General features: G+C 40.7%; 1 protein-coding gene across 2 annotated transcripts in view; it reads right to left on the bottom strand.

The window, feature by feature from the left end:
* Window positions 1–14,223, bottom strand: part of LOC111148777 (echinoderm microtubule associated protein like 5) — a 177,961-nt gene that overhangs the window by 7,764 nt on the left and 155,974 nt on the right. For both annotated transcript variants that reach the window (XM_022505578.1, XM_022505577.1), the window contains 3 exons: window positions 4,729–4,902; window positions 3,845–4,053; window positions 1,256–1,413 (listed from right to left, as the gene is read on the bottom strand). In XM_022505578.1, the coding sequence (XP_022361286.1) occupies window positions 1,256–1,413; window positions 3,845–4,053; window positions 4,729–4,902 (541 nt within the window). The remainder of the gene's footprint in view (window positions 1–1,255; window positions 1,414–3,844; window positions 4,054–4,728; window positions 4,903–14,223) is intronic.

Genomic DNA, 14,223 nt, shown 5'->3' with positions numbered 1-14,223 from the left:
AATAATGTGTGACGTTAAAAATGATAATGAAAATGTAAGGCCAGATAATAAGATTACAGATGCTGTGCTATAGACGATATTTTTAACGGCCAAAAGGTAAGCACCTTTCCTCCCGTGATGAAACCACCCAACTCAGCGGCTGCCCACGAGCAGAGGTGTGCAGACTATGTGGCGTGTGGGAAGCCCCAGCATCAGAGTAATATGGAAAAGACAGAATATAGCCCATTTATGGTTTTTTTCACTTGGGAATCTGAAGAATGTAAAATTTTATTTTCTATCTGTGAGATGAACTGCTTGTCTTGGGACAAAAACATGCCCATGTACTATAATGGTCTCCTTCATGTGAAAGACAAAAGCTACTGCATTTGTGCTTCATACCCGTAAGGCTTCTCTCAATCCTTTCTGGAAATGTACTGCTTGGACGCATAAACACTGCATTTTCACATGAATATGTTGGCAGAAAATCAATTCTAAGTATCTGGCTTCTGGGAGGTTTTCAAAGCACTCAGAAAAAGGCCTTTCCTTAGACTTAAATTTTTGAAGCCCTGTATGACATAATTTTATGTCACAAGTTTGCCTCAAGGAGAAGCAAACAAGGCAGTTTGTTTCCAGCATCCTCTCATCCTCTGCTGAGACAGCAAGTGTCCGTCCGGACAAAGAAGGGAGCAGGCGGTCCAGGTGCATCCTGGGTGTGAGGGCAGAGATTCTCCCACGGGTCCCCTCTGACCTAGCAAATACGTACACAGGATACAGACATGACGAAAATCAGTTCTCTGTGTGCCTCACTACTACCTCAAAGAAATTCTCACCCTGATTACTGGGGTCTAGGCTTCTATATAGTATGAAAAACAATTGCAAGTGACTTTAAAGACCAGCACTTAGGAGTCAACAAGAAGGCACATCAGAGGGGCGCCTGGGTGGCTCAGTGGGTTAAGCCGCTGCCTTCGGCTCAGGTCATGATCTCGGGGTCCTGGGATCGAGTCCCGCATCGGGTTCTCTGCTCAGCAGGGAGCCTGCTTCCCTCTCTCTCTCTCTGCCTGCCTCTCCATCTACTTGTGATCTCTCTCTGTCAAATAAATAAATAAATAAAATCTTTTAAAAAAAAAAAAAAGGCACATCAGAGGCAATAAGAGTGAAGCACAGGAGGAAATGCAGAGGGGATATTCTAGAAAGAACTAGAATAATGAACTGCAAACCACAGGCCAAGCCCAATACACAGACACACAGTGAGGCCATGCACAGGAGAAGGACTCACGGCCTTTCCTTGCCGCCGGTCACAATAAGGCCGTCCCGCAGCGTGGTGTACATGGCAAACACAGGCCCGTTGTGAGCTCTGGCCACGATTCTACACAAAATGTGATCTTTCCACACACAGACATCTCCACTGATAGTACCTGTAAACGTCAAGTTATTCTGAAAAGGAGTGGGGAAGGGGGAGATAAACTCATCATAAGTTCAAATAGAGATGAAACACACAATTCTCTACCATAAGTGTGGCCTCCCTCCCACTTGGCCCAGCGGGGGTTTGGGGGAAAGCCATGGGCAGGGACCAGAAATCCCTAATGGCTTTGTCACGGCCTGCTGTGCGGCTCTGCTGCACGTTCACTGGACTGACCTCAGAAAGATTCGTAACCTCTAGGAGGAACCACTTTTTCACGTATAAAATGAGGGAGTTCAGTCTCCAGAGTCCCGTCCATTTCTAAAATATCATTCTGGTTTATATCATCCCTTTGTGCTGCTTCCCTTCAGCTGCCCGAGAAATAACTTGAGGTCATTAGTCACTGAGAGTAAAAGAAAAGTAGGAACAGGACGTGAAAGTAACTTTTCACTAGGTTGGTATTTTATCACGGAAAGTAAAACTATGTATAGAATTCATGAATAGGACAAAGCTGTGGGAATTTTTAAGCTTCACTAATTCATGAAGTTATATATGAAATTAATGTTTGCCATGGCGTCTTAAAATAGCAAAGTCAATGTGATACAAAATAAGATAAATTTGATAAGGTGCCAAAAGTAATAGCACTTTAGATCACTCTGAAGATTGCAGTCCTACTTCCTTTATGTGAAGACTGGGGAAATTCTGTATCATGTGCTATTTTCATCCAGTTTAGCTTCACTGTTGGAGCCAATGGCACCAGATCTTTCACCAGAAACAATATGGAAAGAACTGATAAGAAAATTAATTTTGAATTACAACAAAACAAAGGTTTTCTTTAATCTTTCTGAGAATACTATATGGTTGGTATATTAATTTCCCTACAACAATTTTATTTTAAGTCCTCTCTACCCCCAACGTGCAGCTCGAACTCCTGACCTGGGGGATCAAGAGTCGCCCGGCTCCAGGGACTGAGCCAGCTAGGCGCCGCCCCATCAACGATTTAATGTGACTCCGAATTCCTCAGCATTTACGCATCTTCTCTGTGCCTTATATTTAGATAACAATAATTACATTTGTCATCTAGAAGCATCATGAATCCCTGCCTTACCTGCAACTAGAATGTGAATGCTTCAGGTATAGAAACCAGTATTTTACCTCCCTTGCTTTTAGCCCCTTGGCAAAGAGGATGTGCAAAAAGAGCCTAAACTGGACATAAACCCACCTCTCTATGTAACGAAACACCCTGATCGTACTGTTGCTTCAAACCTCCACCAATTATGACTAACATTTTAGTCTTCAAGTTTATTTTCTGTCGGGCATAGGCAACTGGCTACATAAGAAATTTTATCCAGGAAGAAAATTAATCTACACAGACAAATTAAATGCCAGAAGCATATGAATGTGTGATTTTTTTTTCTGCTAGATAGTGATTACTGGTCTTACGTAATGAAGGCCCAAAATGTTCAATGGAAATCTGACATGGTACAACCACATTTACAACCGTCTTTTTCTCGAAAACATGTGCTTAAAGTTTCTAAAAGTATAATTTTCTTCACATTACATACCCACATAAACATGTTAATAAGGAAATCCACTTAGGTTTTCAATGCACGGAAGGATTTAAAAAGCCTGGGCAGGGTACCGAGTATTAAAGGAAAGCTGTGGACTGTGATCCGTCAGCCCAGATGGGATGGGGGAGGGGCGGGATAGGCTCTCTAGAACACTCTGTGCAGGCCAGGAATTGTGCTCTCCTTCTTCCTCAGAGTGAGCTGAGTGAGTGGAGTGAGCAGCACTGGCCCAGAGCACTTCCAACTATGTGCTAAGCAGTGATTTACGATGATAGAAAGCAAAGGAAATCCTAAACCCCATCACCACCTTAAACAGTAGAAAATAACATTTCCTGATTCATCTTTCTGTATTCTGACCAATCTTTAGGATTATGAGGAACAACTAGGAGGACAGAAATTTTAGGAGTTTTAGGGTGACAATGACAAAATTATTGAAAGCTTTTAAGAATGGCAATGGCCTCAGGACTCAAATGTTGCATTATAATCCTTCACCCTCGTTTTCTTTCCCACTGTCTCATTTCTGAAAGTATCAGACTCTGAAAGGGGAAATGTAAGCATGACCAGGACATAGGTAATGATTAGTGGGTCACAATGCCATAGAAGGTTATGGTGGCTTATCTATTTAAAATAAGAAAATTGAAAGTAGGGAAGCCTGGTTGGTTCAGTCGGTTAAGCGGCTGCCTTCGGCTCTGGTCCTGATCCCTGGAATTGAGTCCCATATGGGGCTACTTGCTTGACAAGGAGCCTGCTTCTCCCTCTGCCACTCTGCCTGCCTGTGCTCGCTTGCTCTCTGACAAATAAATAAGTAAAATATTAAAAAAGGAAAGAAAGAAAATTGGAAGTAGTCCAATTTCTGTAATTCTGAGATACGCTAGCACATGCATTTTAAGAGACATACTGCACCAAATGCAACAGCAAGCATGGTCTGCATCCGGGCATCTTCCACTGTGCTCAGGAGCCCTTTTTTGCTAAGAAGAGCCCTTCCTGCAAGTGTCCAGAACTTCACGTGTTTGACTCCCACAGAGACAAACTGAGAATCTGAATCTGGTCGGAATTCGGCCACAAAAATACGTTGGTTGTGACCAGCTCTGCTGGCAATTTTGGTACCTGATTGGGACAACAAAATTAATGAGGTTAGTATAAGATGCCAATTTTTACACAATCAGTTGTTCAAAATATATAGCTCAAAAAAACAAATACTTATGAGGCAGCATGCCCCTTGCACAGCTACCTAGCAATCACAGGACCTGTGGAAAGGGTCCTTCTGACGGAGTTTCTCAAGGGGTATGTGTATTAATGGGAGCTTTATTATCACTGAAGGCCCATGCCAGATTTTAGAAATTATAGCTTACTTTCTTCTGTGTGGCTCTGTGAACTTCGCTTTTTATAGCAGCTAGACATAAGCTATAGAAAAGTTTTGTCTAAAGTGTAAGTAATATTACCCTTTTGATGGTCATCACAATATACTTCGTTTCCATCCTTGACTAAGACCCTCCATAACCAACCAAATAATAATTGCAAAGAGACTCACATATGGTTTCTTACTGAAAGGAAAGAGCAGTGAATCGTATATAGTAGTAATAACTTTCATTGATGTATGTTTTGTGAGCTGCTTTCACTGAGTTTTCTAAGTGGAACATACCAAAAGTAGCATCAGCTGTGTACTGTAGAGGCTAAAATAAAAAATGGTTTCATCACTAAGGTAAGGCAAATGCTAGAGAATTCATATTACCCTAGTATACTTATTGTTTTTGTAAATTACAAAAGGAAAAAGAACCCTACCTTCCTGCCATCTCCAGATAGTAACTGTGTGTTCTGGGTCCAGCCCCACAGACAGCAATAGCTTTCCAGTAGCACTGAAGCTGACTGAACACACCCCCTTTGAATGGTAGCATCTCAGTACAGATAAAGTCTGCTTGTTCACTGCATCCCAGATGTGGATGGAAGGAGCTGTAGCTAAATAAAGATAAAATCCAAAAGTTATAATATGCCTACTGCAAATGTTTCCATTTCGATAGCTGATGCGTGTTTTCTGAAACATGGAAAAGTATGGGCCAAAGTAAGACTGTGTACTTAATAAAAAATAGCTCAAAACTAATACTAAATTCAAAAAAAAGAAAAAAGAAACACTCATAAATACAAAGAGCTGATGGTTGCCAGAGGGGAGGGTGGTGAGGGATGGACAAGCTGGAGGAGAGGGAGTGGGAGACATGAGGCAGCAGAACCGTGACGGCATTGCATGTGCGGTCACAGATCGCAGCCACGCTCATGGAGAGTGCAGAAGAATGCACACACTTGACCAGTCGTGACACTGGACACCTGAAACTCACCTAACATTGTCAACTATACCTCAGTTAAGAAATTGTAATAAAAGAGAGAAAAGGAAAGAGGAAGGAAAAGAAAAAAATGCAAAATACTTCTTCAGGCAATAGTTCAAATTGCACTTTTGAGAAAATAACATTTAGACAAAATTAGGCAATCACAAGCTTTAAACTAGTCAAAAATAATGCATGTTTTAGATATGTGTTAAATTTTTAAAAAATATTTTGCTTAGTTATTTGACGGGGCCGGGTGGGGGGCTGGGGAGCATGGGAGCACAAGCAGGGGGAGCTGGATAGGGAGAAGCAGGCTCCCTGTGGAGCAGAGAGCCTGATGCAGGGCTCGATGTGGGGCTCAATCCCAGGACCCTGGGACCATGACCTGAGCAGAAGGCAAACGCTTAACAGACTTGAGCCACCCAGGCACCCCTAGATATGTGTTAAACCTTTATGTAATTATGTGGAGAAATATACAAATATTGTACAATAATTAAATATCAGATTATATTCAGTTATCTGAATGCTATCTTTGTTACTATTAGTTACTAATGCTATTCAATATCTTATGTTATCTGAAGGAGAGATGAAAAAGCAAGCATAAATTGAGAAAGGCAACTGAATAGATCTCAAAACAAATTTTCAGTCATATAGACAGATATTTGGTAAAAAGCTAAGTTCATATTATAAGACAGTGTAGTTTTTCTAAATAGGATTTCAGGGTAGAAATAAAACTGCTTATTTTTTATTTTTATTTTTCACGATTTTTTTTAAATTAAAAAAAATTTTTTTTAGTAGCCTCTACACCCAATATGGGGCTTGAACTCATGACCCCAAGATCAAGAATCACATATTCTACTGACTAAGCAAGCCAGGCACCCTTCTAAAAAAGCTTTTTTTTTTTTTTAAGATTTTATTTATTTACTTGACAGACAAAGATCACAAGTAGGCAGAGAGGCAGGCAGAGAGAGAGAGGAGGAAACAGGCTCCCTGCAGAGCAGAGAGCCCGATGCAGGGCTCGATCCCAGGACCCCGGGATTATGACCTAAAATGAAGGCAGAGGCTTTAACCCACTGAGCCACCCAGGCGCCCCTAAAAAAAGATTTTAAGTAATCTCTACACCCAACATAGGATGTGAACTCACAACTCTGAGATCAAGTGTCGCATGCTCCACCAGGCACCCCAAAACTACTAATCTTTCAAAAAATTATATCTGTTGTTATTTATCCTGTGTAGCCCATTTGTGCTGTTTAAAAATTTTTCCCCAGCTCTTTGTATTTTCAAAGTCAAAAAGTCAGGGCTTTGTATTTTCTTCATGAACTGTAGCCTACAAAAATGAATAGGTAAGTCAATTTGGCAGCTAATTCAGTTCCAGAACATAAGTACTTACATATATTTTAAAGATTTTATTTATTTATGTGAGAGAGAGAGAAAGCACAGAAGGAGTGGGAGAAGCAGACTCCCTGCTGAACAGAGAGCCTGACACAGGGCTTGACTGCAGGACCCCAGGATCATGACCTGAGATGAAGGCAGTTAACTGACATCCACCCAGGTGCCCCAGAACATAAGTACTTTTAGTAAAATAAGCCAAATACTAAAGTGCATTTGTTTCAAATTATATATCTGCTTGTGTTATTGTAAAAATAGAGACATTTCGGTTTCCAAAGAAAACATTCTGATAAATTTAGACTGTATCGTATACCATTTACAATTTATAGTATACAGTGATAAATCTGACAGGTTTTCAAAGTAATTAAAATCTATTAACCCAGGAATCTAAGATCACTAAATAAAAATTGTTCAAAGATTTATGCAACTGTAAGTAATCAAGACTGCAGACTTGGGTGCCTGGGTGGCTCAGTGGGTTAAAGCCTCTGCCTTTGGCTCAGGTCATGATCCCAGGCTCCTGGGATCAAGCCCCGCATTGGGCTCCCTGCTCAGCAGGGAGCCTGCTTCTCCCTCTTTCTCTGCCTGCCTCTCTGCCTACTTGTGATCTCTTTCTCTGTCAAACAAATAAATAAAATCTTAAAAAAAAAAAAAAAAAAAAACTGCAGACTTTAAAGTGTACCATATAGGGGCATTTGGTGGCTCAATCAGTTAAGTATCCGGTTCTTGATTTCAGCTTGGGTCATGATCTCAGGGTCATGCAGTTGAACCTGTACCAGGCTCCACACTCAGCGCAGAGTCAGTTTGGAACCCTCTCCCTTCAGCCCTCCCCCTGCTTGTGCACGTGCACTCCCTCTCTCAAATAAACTAAAGAACAGTTTACCATGTAATAAAATAGGGTATTTATGTGTGAAAAACTGAACATAATAAACTTAAGTACTGGACTAAAACTAGAATGTTCTTATTCAGTAGAAGTCAATGGATATGAAGGATGGGCAAATTTAAGTATAGCAGCATCAACAGGAGCCTCGGAAACTATAGAAAGAGCCCAGATATCCATCAACTGATGAATGGATAAAGAAGATGTGGTATATATACACAATGGAATATAACTCAGTCATCAGAAAGAACGAAATCTTGCCATATGCAATGCTGTGGATGGAGCTAAAGAGTATTATGCTTAGCAAAATGTCAGAGAAAGACAAATAACCCTATGATTTTCTTCCTATATGGAATTTAAGAAATAGAACAGATGAACATTTGGGAAGGGGGAAAAAGAGGGAAGCAAACCATAATAGACTCTTAATGACAGAGAATAAACTGAGGATTGATGGATGGGGGTCGGGTGGGGGATGGGCTAGATGGGTGAGGAGTTTTAAGGAGCACGCTTGTTGGGATGAGCACTGGGTTTGTATGTTAGTGATGAATCAATAAATTCTCCTAAAACCAATATTATACTGTATGCTAACTAGCATTTAAATAAAAATTTGAAAAAGAAAGTAAATATATTCTAGTAGATCAGTCTATAACTTTTTACCAGTAATAAATATTTTATAGGTCCTTCTATAACATAAAACATTTTTACATGTTCACAAAAAGCACCTCTCAGCAGTCCATATACTTTATCTGCCTAAATGTGATGAGGTAGATAATGGATTTCAAGGAACATCAGTTTTGTCTCCAAATTTCATATCTCACAAATGACAAGGACTTTGATTTATCTACAGTTTAGATAGCAAATAATCTTAATTACTGAGCTTTTCAAGCTTTCCAAGAAAGTTAAATGAAATGGTAAGGAGTATATACCTGAAACTTGTGTTTTAAGACATACAGTAAGAACATGGCATAGGATTACCACATATTCAGACTGTTCTGAACTTATATCAGTAACAGGATCTAAGATTTAAATCACTACAAATTTTCAAGGCCTAACTTACTGAAGAAAGATTAAATTATGTTCATTAAGTACATTTTATTTTCTCCTATGATTAAAAAATGGTCATTTAGGATACCGGAGTAACACAGATTGTGCTCTCACTGCTCCCCTTCCTACAAGCTACCAGCTAATGGGTGTCTATCATGGGCCAGGCGTGTTACAGGGGACACATCTAGGCCCCACTTCTAGGCAGATGTGTCTTCCCATGAAGTCAGTCAAGCCCTAAGTCACACACACCTCAGAGCTGGCAGAGCCAACAGAGATGTGCTGTCCTCAGAATCCATTCTGTTCTTGGCTTCTTCCATTATATTAAGCTATCCCTGGAAAATCAATCCCACTTTTTTTTTTTTTTTTAAGATTGTTTGAGAGGGAGAGGGAAAACAAGTGGTGGAAGGAGAAGAGGTAGAAAAAGAAGCAGACTCCCACAGAGCAGGGAGCCTAATGTGGGGCTTGATCCCAGGGTCCCAGGATCATGATCTGAGCTGAAGGGAGATACCCAAACTGAGCCACCCAGGCGCCCCTCCCACTGACTTTTTTTTTTTTTTTCAAAGATTTTTTATTTATTTATTTGACAGAGAGAGATCACAAGCAGGCAGAGAGGCAGGCAGAGAGAGAGGTAGAAGCAGGCTCTCTGCTGAGCAGAGAGCCTGATGCGGGGCTCGATCCCAGGACCCTGAGATCATGACCTGAGCCGAAGGCAGCGGCGCAACCCGCTGAGCCACCCAGGCGCCCCTCCCACTGACTTTTTATAAGCATTCTTAAACTCTAAGTCTCTAGAACAGAGATGCCTATAAGGGTCTCTTTCAATTACTAACTGGATCTCATAAGAATCAACGTTTTAAAGGATATTCCTTCCTCCTCTACTTTGCCTTTGGTACAGGATAATAAAACTGTATTTTAAAACAAAATTTTAACATGAGCCATTAAGTGCACCAATTGTAGTTCTTTCTTCAGTTTTTTTTTTTTTTTAAGATTTTATTTATTTGAGAGAGAGACAGTGAGAGAGAGCATGAGCGAGGAGAAGTTCAGAGGGAGAAGCAGACTCCCCAAGGAGCTGGGAGCCCGATGTGGGACTCCATCCCGGGACCCTGGGATCATGACCTGAGCCGAAGGCAGTCGTCCAACCAACTGAGCCACCCAGGCGTCCCAGTTTTGTTTTTTGTTTTTTTTAAGATTTTATTTTTTTATTTGACAGAGATCACAAGTAGGCAGAGAGGCAGGCAGAGAGAGAGTGGGAAGCAGGCTCCCGCTGAGCAGAGAGCCCAAGCAGGGCTCGATCCCAGGACCGTCATGATCCCTGGGATCATGACCTGAGCTGAAGGCAGGGGCTTTAACCCACTGAGGCACCCAGGTACCCCTTTTCTTCAGTTTCTGTAGTGGTCAGCTCCTTGCTGCATACCCACTATTCATTACCTCCTTCCTTCCTTCACAAAGCTATACTTCTCTGCAGGAATCCAGTCCTCCCAGACCTAGAGCAAGTGATTCAGTGAAAAGACAGTGCTTGCTCAGTTGATTCGTCTAATGCTCTTGTAATAAGCTCCCCTATACCTCAACCCCTCATGCTGCATTCCCCACTCCCCACCTCCAACAGAGTGATTGAGTTCAGTAACCCAGATTTAGCCCATCAGCATATGGTATTCCCCAGGTGTCCTCTTAGTACAGGGTTTGCTTTGGGTCTTAAATGGACTCAATCAGACTAAAAGGAAGGAACCATGAATTTTTAGCTCATAGTTGTGAAAAGGGTTTTTATCCTTTTTCCCACTAAAAGCAAAGAAGCTTGTAATTCTAACTGGCACTGGCAGCCCTTTTATGACCACAAATGCAACCAAACTTAGGGCTAATAAATTTCCTTATTTTCTGTCACAGAGGGCACTTGGAAGAGCACTAAGGTCACTTAATGGACAACTGCCTATTGTGACAAGTGGTAACTATGCATGGGGGTTCGGGGGAGGTGTGGAGAATTCTCTTTGAATCCCCTTAAGGATCAAATGTCAAATTCTTAGCCTTAGGTACGCTGAAAAAGCTTTGTCAGACAAAAGATGTCCCCTTTGTGTCTACCCAGAAGACATCTATTCAAGTTTGGTAATTACACCGCATATTTTCTAATGTATATTTACTCTCACACATTCCAAAGTGATAATTTCAAAATTTTACCCCCTACCTTCTTACCACCTCCTCACTCTCAGCTATTGAAATGAAGAAAACAGAGCTTCCTTATTCCCCAACCCCCAAACCCACCAGTGTTCTTGCCTTCCCTTCAATCCTTATGTCTGTAAATAATTTCTTCCTGCCCAACTGTTTCTCCAGAAGTATTCTCTCATCTCACTGAGCCAGTGGCTCAAGCAAAAAATAAACAGCCTTGGTTCCTCGCTTTCTATCATGCCTTCACAACCAATTCTTCAGAAAGGACCACTGGCTTTAACTCTAAAACACATCTCATCTTTGTTTAGTTCTCTCCATTTTTATTCCTACCACCCCAATTAAAAATGTATTTTGCTTGGACGACCATAGTATCTTCCTAACTTTCTGATTATATCTCTTTCCCCTCTACATCCTTAATAATGCAGAGCAATTTTCTCAAAATTTAAATGAGATCACCTCCCTCCCTTGCTTCACAGTCTCCATGATGGATTCTGCACTTAGCAGGTATCCAAACTCCTCTCCATGATCTGCAAAGCCCGGTGCAACTTATTCCTACCCCTTTCTCCAAGTTCATCTCCGAGGCCTTACTCCTCCATACTAACCTTCCTGTTTCTTGATTTACCTTTATGGGCTGCACAGGAAAAGAGTTAACATAAACAAGCCTGAAGTTACTATCATTAGAAGGGCCTGCTTGCAAGTGTGTAGAGACTTGACTTTTGAAATGGTCCCTGTGTTGATTTAAGGCTGTTTTATCTACATGGGGTGCTGAACACCTGCTTTCTTCTGGGTATTTCAGTAGTTGTGGCTGGTCTGTGCCTATGTGACCAGCCCCCAGTAAAAAGCCTGGACTTTAAGGCTGGAGTGGGCTTCCCTGTACAAAACCCTGCTCCCATGTTGCTGCATCTGCTGCTGGTAAAGCAGATTTGTGTGTGACCCCTGGGGAAGGGTAGTGAGGGAGACAGAGAAAGCCTGTGCCCAAAGCCTCTAGACTCCATCTGTTGTGTCTTTTCCCCTTGCTGATTACCATAAGAAACTAAAGCCCTAACTATCTCTGGGCCCTGTGATTCCTGCTAGTGAATCATTGAATGTATGGGTGGTCTTGGGACCCCCAAACCAGGCCTCAGCCTGAAGTCCCCAATTCATCCCTTGGCTATCTTTTTTTTTTTTTTTTTTCTTTAATCATTCTTGGCCTAGCTGAATGTTACCACCTCAGAAAACAAACACCTTGGGCGCCTGGGTGGCTCAGTGGGTTAAGCCTCTGCCTTCAGCTCAGGTCATGGTCTCAGGGTCCTGGGGTCGAGGCCCGCATCAGGCTTTTTGCCTTCCCTGCCTCTCTGCCTACTTGTGATTTCTCTGTCAAATAAGTAAATAAATAAATCTTAAAAAAAAAAAAAAAAAAAGAAAAAAGAAAACGAACATCTTCTTTTACTGACATCATCTTGTTTTTATCATATTACCACTTCAGATCATGTTAGTTTTAAAAGTTTACTTATTTATTGCCTCTCTCCTTGTGGAGCTGATGTCTGTAAACTTTCTCTATATAGGGTCAGAGACAGAATTAAAGATATTGTGCAGGTGCTTGTGTAATAAGAAAAAACAAATTTCCATAAAATTTTTATTGATGAAATTCATTGTGTAAAATGAATGCAGATCTAATGGGAAGAATGAAATTCTTTTTTGGAGATAACATGTCACTTAAGTGAGGTTCAAAGTCAGAGTTATTTATCATTAAAATCAATTGTGGGGGTGCCTGGCTGCCATCAACTCAGGTCATGATCCCAGGCTCCTGGGATCAGCACCCCACCTTGCTCAGCAGGGAGCCTGCTTCTCCCTCTCCCTCTGCCCTTCCCCCTGCTTGTGTTCCCTCTCTCACTTTCTCTGTCAAATAAATAAAATCTTAAAAAAAAAATCAATTGCAAATATTCACCTGTAGTAATTTTACACATTTCAACCTTGAAAATGTCTTATGTAGATAGTTACTGGAAAATTTCAATATTAACTCACAAGCACATGATCTTAACTGAGCATATGAATCATTTGGAAAGTATTGAGAGCATTCTGTTAGGGTCTTGTCTTGATTATCTGGCTTTTAGCTTGTATTATATTGTAGAATAATCACCATAAACCGAAGGTTGGGTGGATGTTCTTCAGTTTCAGTTAAACCAATTTTTGAAATATGGGGATTTTCTTTGTATTTGTATCAAGATCTGAGAAGTTCTGTTGGAACTGTATTTGAGACCAGGAAATACAGTTGCTGCAAATGGGACTCTCACTTCTTGTTCTAATGTTTGACAGTATGAGAAGCGTATCATGCAGGTTGGCATTACTTGCGAGTACACCATTAGTCTCCACCAACGAGCTTCCTGTAGATGTAAGTTTCCCTGTAATTGTTAACTGCAGGTTGTTACTGTGATTGTAGTTTCCTTGTAAATTCAGGCAGAATTCATTAAGAAACATTATCAAGTCTGTAGCAAAAACTAATTTCCAAGGCCATTCAGTTTTCCATATAGAGACGGACAGCACTACTTTTTTCATTCAGAAAAATTTCAGTGTTGGCTCTGAGCTCCAGAAATTGCAATAATGACTACTGCTAAACCACTGAACTGCTGTGGATAGGACAAATCAGGATATTCAGCTTCTACTTCTAACAAAAATTCATGGAACTGACGAGGGTTAGCTCTACGAGAACAAAGGACAATAACTATTGACTCTCAATGACAAACCGAGGTTGTCAATAACACACGATACATTGAAAGGTTTTCCACAAACCACCTGACGAATAGCACAATGAATAACCGTAAGCTTTAAACACCTGAAATTTTCACCAGCTTTGTACACTTAACCAACTATCCCTTTCTCTGCTCCAGCTCCACATATATTTTTATAATCAGTTACTAAGTATCTTAGTAGATTCCACTTCAGATTGTCCTAAATTAAAGTTTTCTTAACTTCTCTGACAATATTATCTTTTGTAGTTGTCCCATGGAGACTATTCTTAGAGGCCAACTCTTCAGTCACTTCTAAGTTAACACTGATTCCCCAAGTAAGCAACTGACAACATTTGTCAATCCATCAAGAGCCAAGGGAAACCAGAATTATTTGCCTTTTTGGGATCTTGCTTTTAATTGACTACTGAGGCTATTCCCAATGTCCTCAACTCTCTTAGCAACAGTTTTTGCCAAAAAGCTAATAGTTTTAAACAACTTTATTTTCTCTGGACACATGTTTGCTGCAATCAAACATAATTTAATTGACTCACAGTCAGTAAACAGCTTCTCTTGACTAACAAATACACCATTCAGAAGCTTTGGTTGCAGGCTCATTTAATGTTTTGTTTTTGTGAAGAAATTCTGTTGTGATGAGATACTCTCATATTCTTTAAAATTTTCTAATTTTTCTGATTGTTGGTTTCCTGTGAGCTGGGAATACTGTGATAAAGTTTCATGTGAAAATGTTACCATATATTGTATTCTTTTAGCCCAGCTCTAGTATCACTGC

The sequence above is a fragment of the Enhydra lutris genome, unplaced genomic scaffold (assembly GCF_002288905.1).
Source record: "Enhydra lutris kenyoni isolate GAN:26980312 unplaced genomic scaffold, ASM228890v2 scaffoldscaffold20, whole genome shotgun sequence".
Classification (NCBI taxonomy): Eukaryota; Metazoa; Chordata; class Mammalia; order Carnivora; family Mustelidae; genus Enhydra; species Enhydra lutris.
This window is presented reverse-complemented; position numbering and strand designations above follow the sequence as displayed.